The 6,355-nt window shown below is 49.2% G+C and overlaps 1 protein-coding gene across 4 annotated transcripts in view; it reads left to right on the forward strand.

The window, feature by feature from the left end:
- ADRM1 (adhesion regulating molecule 1) overlaps nucleotides 1-6,355 on the forward strand; it is an 8,870-nt gene that overhangs the window by 1,942 nt on the left and 573 nt on the right. The window contains exons 2-9 of one of the 4 annotated variants that reach the window (XM_009326799.1): nucleotides 353-563; nucleotides 830-946; nucleotides 1,026-1,149; nucleotides 1,573-1,659; nucleotides 3,974-4,055; nucleotides 4,296-4,417; nucleotides 4,837-4,994; nucleotides 5,951-6,053. In XM_009326799.1, coding sequence (XP_009325074.1) covers nucleotides 354-563; nucleotides 830-946; nucleotides 1,026-1,149; nucleotides 1,573-1,659; nucleotides 3,974-4,055; nucleotides 4,296-4,417; nucleotides 4,837-4,994; nucleotides 5,951-6,053 — 1,003 coding nt within the window. In that variant the 5' untranslated portion in view covers nucleotide 353. Of the gene's footprint in view, nucleotides 1-352; nucleotides 564-829; nucleotides 947-1,025; nucleotides 1,150-1,572; nucleotides 1,660-3,973; nucleotides 4,056-4,295; nucleotides 4,526-4,836; nucleotides 4,995-5,950; nucleotides 6,054-6,355 lie in introns of all 4 variants that reach the window. The other 3 variants (XM_009326797.1, XM_009326800.1, XM_009326798.1) reach the window with 3 other exon arrangements.

Raw genomic sequence — 6,355 nt, forward strand, 5'->3', positions numbered from 1 at the left:
GCTGAAGCAGGAGCCTGAAGACCAGCGTTACAGCGGGGCTTCGTGCCGTTAAAGTGTCCCTGATCCTGCGAACCGCGATAGGAACCGAAGGAGGAAGCGTCGGGGGGAAGGTGGTTGCATTTTCAAGGGCCTTAGCAGATAGGCTCCTCCTTATTAGTGGGGATCTGCGGAGCGTCCCGCCTTCATCCTGGGTTCTGCTTTAGCTCTTGTGGATCACCCTGAAATTCTGCAGGCGGCGAGACAGATTCCTTTCGTGGAGCTCGCTTGTTAAAAGATCGAAATTCGATATTGAGAAGAGAGAAGGGTTTGGGAAGGCTTCTCATCGCATCTGCCGCGCTTCCTCTCTTTCCAGGATGTCTTCAGGTGCGTTATTTCCAAGCCTGGTGCCAGGCTCCCGTGGGTCTTCGAGCAAATACCTGGTGGAATTTCGGGCAGGGAAGATGTCCCTGAAGGGCAGCACTGTGACCCCAGACAAGAGAAAAGGCCTTGTCTACATCCAGCAAACGGATGACTCCCTCATTCACTTCTGCTGGAAGGACAGGACTTCGGGCAGCGTCGAAGATGTGAGTATGGTTTTGTGTTTCAGTGCTGAGGCATTAAGTCGCGGCCTGTCTTGCTCCTGTTCCGCTGGCGCGGCTGAAAGAGCTTCTCCAAGACCAATTAGGATGAGAACGCCACTGTGGCCTGACAGAGCTGCCCTTCCAAATCCTCTCCGCTCCTCAGAGCGGATGGAGGAAGGTTTGGGGAGGAGGGCAGCGGTCTTCCGGGGGGCTAAAAGGAATATTCACGTATCTCCTCAAACGTTTGTTTCTACTGCCACATTTTCCAGGATTTGATTATTTTTCCCGATGACTGTGAATTCAAGAGGGTACCTCAGTGCACGACTGGCCGTGTGTATGTATTGAAGTTCAAGGCAGGATCAAAACGACTCTTCTTCTGGATGCAGGTTTGTGGGAAGCCAATAATAAAGGTCTTGGAACAAAATACTTCCCGTTTGCCTCGTACCAAGAGCAACTTTCTTGCAGGAGCCGAAGACGGACAAGGATGAAGAACACTGCCGTAAAGTGAACGAGTATCTCAACAATCCACCAATGCCTGGTGCTTTGGGTGGAAATGCAAGCGGAGGCCACGAGCTCTCGGCATTAGGAGGTACAGTCCATTCTCTGCTCCTTCATGTGAGAGGCTTTTTTAAAATATATTTTTAGAACGAGCACTTATAGTTGCCTAGGAAGAAATTCCTGATGACTCTGGAGGGTGAGCTGGGGACAATGTTAATACCAGAGCGTAAACGTGCTTTTAGCAAAATAAACTCTGCTGTTATAATAGGTGCAGGCTGAAAGTTAAGACTGCCAGAAGAAGTCTTTCTCTATTTCCAGTAGATTCTCTGGAGTCTTACCTCTTTATGAAGCCAAGTTGCATTTATCTTTTATGAGCATCATGAATCAGTAAACACTTGAGACTGTTTTTTCCATACAGAATGTGATGCCAATTAATCTCCTGCTGTTTGAGCCGGAGTGCTGTGAAAAAAAACCTATGTGAATATCTTGTGTTTCAGAATGTTTTTGTTTTTAGGTGAGGGTGGCTTGCAAAGCCTTCTTGGAAACATGAGCCATAACCAGCTCATGCAGCTGATCGGACCAACGGGCTTAGGAGGACTTGGTAAAATGCTTTAATATCTTTATGCCAAAATGGTATTTTCTCCTGCCAGGTTAAATCTTACCTGACAATATTTTCAAGTAGCGCTATTGATTTGAATAGCGCTGCTTTCACATGAGAAAGGAAGGCCCTGCCTCAAAGATGAGCTAAGGGGCAAAAAAAGGATGCAGGAAACGGAGGGTACCAGATTCTACACGGCACTCATCTTAGGGCTTGATCTGCGAGGAACGCCTGTTCTGCTCCTTGCTCCACTGCATCTTCTGCTCCCCCCCCCCCCCCCTTTTTTCCCCCCCCCCCCCCCCCCCATTTTTTTTTTAAGGGGACTTAATTGCTTCATTTCAGATGTTATGTTTAACCTCAGGAAATGGTACTATAGACATGGCAAACAGGGACTCATCCCTGGTGAATGTCCCAGTGACAGAGCTGTGGAGTTGCTCATGTTGTCTCTGATCCAGTGAATATTTGTGTGCAGAGTAGGAAGAGTTCCAGAGGAAGGCTGGGGTGGACCCACCCCACAGCACTCTAGTCAGAGGAGTAAGGCTCGGGTTAGGGCTTTCTCTCCTGGGCAACACTGGGGAGAGCTTGAATCACGGCGCTGTTTTTCTGAGGGGATGAGAGGTGTGTTGGAGTCCCTGCTGCGGTCTGTTCTTCACGCGATCCGTGCTCCAAACCCAATAGAGCATTTCCTGAGAAGTCAGACGCTCGAGTGGAAGTAGGCAAAGTAACGCTTAGCAGGTGGCAGCAACTAAGGTTCTGTGCTTAAGCCCCAAAGTCCATTTTTGTGGATCTAGCTTGTGTCTTTTTAGCTTCAGATGCAAATCTCATGTTGGTGGGATGTTCAGATGCAAATCTAATGTTAGTGTCAGAAGATTCTGGCTTTTTAGGATGTGTTTGGAAAAGATCTTCCTTCTTGAAGCTTCACGTGACTCCTGAGACTGTCTTCCTCTTCGTCTCAACGCTTTTTCTCAGCAGCTCTTCTTTCTTTGCCTTTACATCTAGCCATAAGACAGCTTGACATGAAGCTCGCTACAGTAACGCAAAGAAAACCATCTGCTTGCCTCGGCAAACAGTGGTTGTGGTGAATCTGTGTGGATCTCTTCCCCCAGTAGCGTCTTGTTCTTTTGCATCTCTCTCAGGACTCTGCCTTTATTGCAGAGCTCCTGCAACAAAGGAGCTGTCCTGCTCCTGGGTAAACTCTCCTAGCGAGGACAAACTGAGTAGAGTAGCATGTGGTCACCCTGCCGTTCCTGCTGCTGTGGAAGCTCTGTGACTAGTGAACTAAGTGTTACGGCCGTGGTTCCATAGGAGTGGGTCCTGTACAGAGGAGGAGCTGGTGCTCGCCCTGACCCCCCGTGGTCTGCAGCCTCGGTTAATCACGTGTTCGCTAATGGAGCGCTGTCGTTCTGTCCTCTGCTTGCAGGTAGTTCCCAAAAGGTGGGTGACGAATGCAGGTGCTTTGCGTAGGGACGTGTATCTCATTAGATGTGGTACGTGCAAGAAACCACTGGATGGGAAGCGTGTGGTAAATGGAGCGTTTGGCTGATGTGACTCAAAGGAATTGTAGGGGGACAATCGGTCACTGACGGCTCCAGTGCACCTAGAAGCCAGGCCTTTCCCCAGCTCTTCTTAGCTGATGTTCTCGACGCTGCGATAAGTCCTTGGCAGCTGGGATGTGTGGATGAAGGAGGCTGATTCTGATTTCTTTTGCATATGGCAGTTGGCTCAGAGGCCGAGAGTTGGTTTCCTGCTGTGCTTCCCGACGCTGCTCTGCTGGGAGCGCTTTCTTTGTGCGCGGGGTTGTCCTTACTTTGCCTGTGAAGTGTTTAAGGACTCAGCTGATTCTGCTGCTGCATCTCTGTGTTAGGTTTGAAGCTGCAAAACCCAGGTGTACAGGGAGACGGTGGTGGTGACTCAAAGGCTGCCTCTGTAATCTGCTGCTGAGGGCCTTGGCTTTGAAGTTCAGAGAAAAGCTGCATTTTTGGGAACCAGTAGATAAGAGGAGAGGGCTGTGTTACAATGATCGTGTATATACGGCACAAACCGAAGTAATTTTATCCTCGTGTACATCTAGAAATTGAGTCATTTCTAAAACATGCAACTCTAAGGCAGTTTTCTAATAGGGATGCAAGATCAGGAAATGAGAGCTGTTAATTTACAGAAGGGGTGGGGGGGTTGGTCTGGGCTCTTTCACCCCCTCCTCCTCTATTTTAGCAAATAAAACCTTTCAGGTACAAGAGTGACCTCTCTAGACCAGAGAGGTGCAGAAAACCCGAAGAAACAAATTTCTAAACCTGTTCTTCTTTTATGTTTACGGAAGGTGGGCTGGGTGCGCTGACGGGTCCCGGGCTGGCCAGTCTGCTTGGAAGTGGGGGACCCCCGACCAGCAGTTCGTCATCAAGGTAGGATGCCCGTCTGGTCTGGGTCTGTAGTTTTTACTGCAACGTAAAGTTGCCACGTCTGCAGGAGGAATCGTGGCCTAACTGAGCAGGAAATATGATGGGAATTAAGACTGCTTATTACCTCTCTAAAATGAGGGTAGGAGCTCTCCATATTATAAGGGCTTGACGAGAGGCTTCTCAAAATACAAGAGGCAAAGCTGTTTTTCACAGGGAATTAATTGTGCTAATTACCTTCTCCAGCTCTCGCAGCCAGTCAGCTGCTGTGACGCCATCTTCCACGACTTCTTCTACACGTGTAACGCCTGCCCCGTCCGTTCCTGCGGCTGCGTCTGTGACCAGTCCGAGCCCCGTACCAAGTTCGGGTAATGGAACCAGCTCAGCCACAAGCCCAACCCAGCCTATTCAATTGAGTGACCTTCAGAACATTTTAGCTACTATGAATGTGCCATCTGGAGCAGGAGGACAGCAAGGTAACAGTGTTCTGACCAGACAGCTGTTGGATCCAGGAGTCCTTTGGAGCTGTTTTACTGTCCTGTCCTGTCCTGTTCCAAATTGGTTTGAAAGGTCTCTTAAATTTTTTTGGTTCTTTTTTTCATTTGAGTGCTGTTCTTGGCTGCTTCAAGAGTCTTATTCTGACTTCAAAACTGAGAGAGGGGGAAAGGACGCTAGCAGTGTGCTGACTACGTTTCAGTACTCCTCTGACTAGATCATTTGGTTTACGTGACAAAAACATGGGGTTTTGTGCATAGTCTTAACAGCCAACCATTTATTTGCTTCCTAGTTGACCTGGCAACTGTTCTGACTCCCGAGATAATGGCTCCCATCCTGGCCAACGCTGAAGTTCAAGAACGGTTGATGCCTTACCTTCCCTCAGGGGAATCTCTGCCGCAGACTGCAGAAGAGATTCAGAATACCCTGACGTCTCCTCAGTTTCAGCAGGTAGATGCCTGGCTGTCACGGGAAGCGCGGTTCTCCTTCCCTCCTCCCCCACGCGTCATGATTCACCTTGCCCTGCTTTTTCAGGTTCCTGACACTGTTGAGGGTAGGAAGTTGCTCAGTAGAAGTGGAAAGGAGGAGGGACGTGGTTTAATGGGGCGCTAGTTCTTCCTCTTGCGGTCACCCAAGGGCAGATCAGAATTTTTTACTTTTTCTTTTGGAATTGGGCGTTACCTTTATTATAAATGCTCTCTGGCAAATGGCAGGAGTAGTAGACGATTCATTATTCCCTGTCAAAGAGTGGCTTGTCAGCAGTCTCCTTACAGGTCATTTCAAGTGACCGAAGGGAAGAGACGCTCACGTTTACAGCCCTACAGTCCTCGTTCCTCTTGAAACACTAGTACTTAATTCCAGAACTGTCCGTGTGTGATGAAAGCTGGTGTATTACAGGCCAATTTGAACTAGTTACACTGATTGCAATTTGTCAATTTGCAAAATTTCAGTGGCTAAGACGACTGTTTTTAGTTTGAACTACGGCAGCGCCTTTGTGCAGACAAGACTCGGAAATGAGGGATGTTTTTAACTGGTGATTTGATACAGTGTCTGCATCTAGGTAAAAGTTTGAAGTTGTCCATGCACTGAACCAGCTGGAGGTTATGTCGCTGTGGTTTGGTGTGCTGCTCGGTCTAGCAGGGCTTACCAGTCTGTGCTTACTGGCATCTAGCTGGTTAAGAGCAAGCATTGTTCCCGATGGCGGGATCCGCACAGGGCCTGCGGTCTCGCGGCATTTCGAAGCCTGCCCACAGCGCAGTAGTTTATAAAGGAGAGCGGCTGCTCCCAGGCCCAGCCGCGCGGGCACCGTGCCGCAACAGGCCCGCTCTCCTCACGCGGTTATTGCACCCGATGCTGGAGAAAGATGACGCTAACTTTTTTTTGACGCTGTTGACTCCAATTCACAGGCATTGAGCATGTTCAGTGCTGCCTTAGCTTCAGGACAGCTTGGCCCACTAATGAGTCAGTTTGGCTTACCCGCAGAGGCAGTAGATGCAGCAAATAAAGGAGGTAAGTACCGGTGCTGTTGGGAACGATGGGTTTGGTTTGTGGTTGGGTTTTTTTTTTTTGCACTGCGCACAGCCCTTGACTGTGGACCGTAACGATTAGCTGCCAAGTAACTGGCAGAAGCTGACTCTTGCACTGTGCTTTTTTACAATGAGAAGGCGAGTGGCTCAGGTGTTCCCCAGCAGACGCAGTGTGGCGTCAGCCATGCGTTCAGAGAAGTCAGGGTTCTGCAAAGAGATGTGCTGAGCAGCCTTGGCGTTGTTTTCTGCAAAAGCTCTGGGGCTGTCATAGTCACCCTGTTCAGG

This window comes from Pygoscelis adeliae, unplaced genomic scaffold, assembly GCF_000699105.1.
Source record: "Pygoscelis adeliae isolate BGI_AS28 unplaced genomic scaffold, ASM69910v1 Scaffold286, whole genome shotgun sequence".
NCBI classification, from domain to species: domain Eukaryota; kingdom Metazoa; phylum Chordata; class Aves; order Sphenisciformes; family Spheniscidae; genus Pygoscelis; species Pygoscelis adeliae.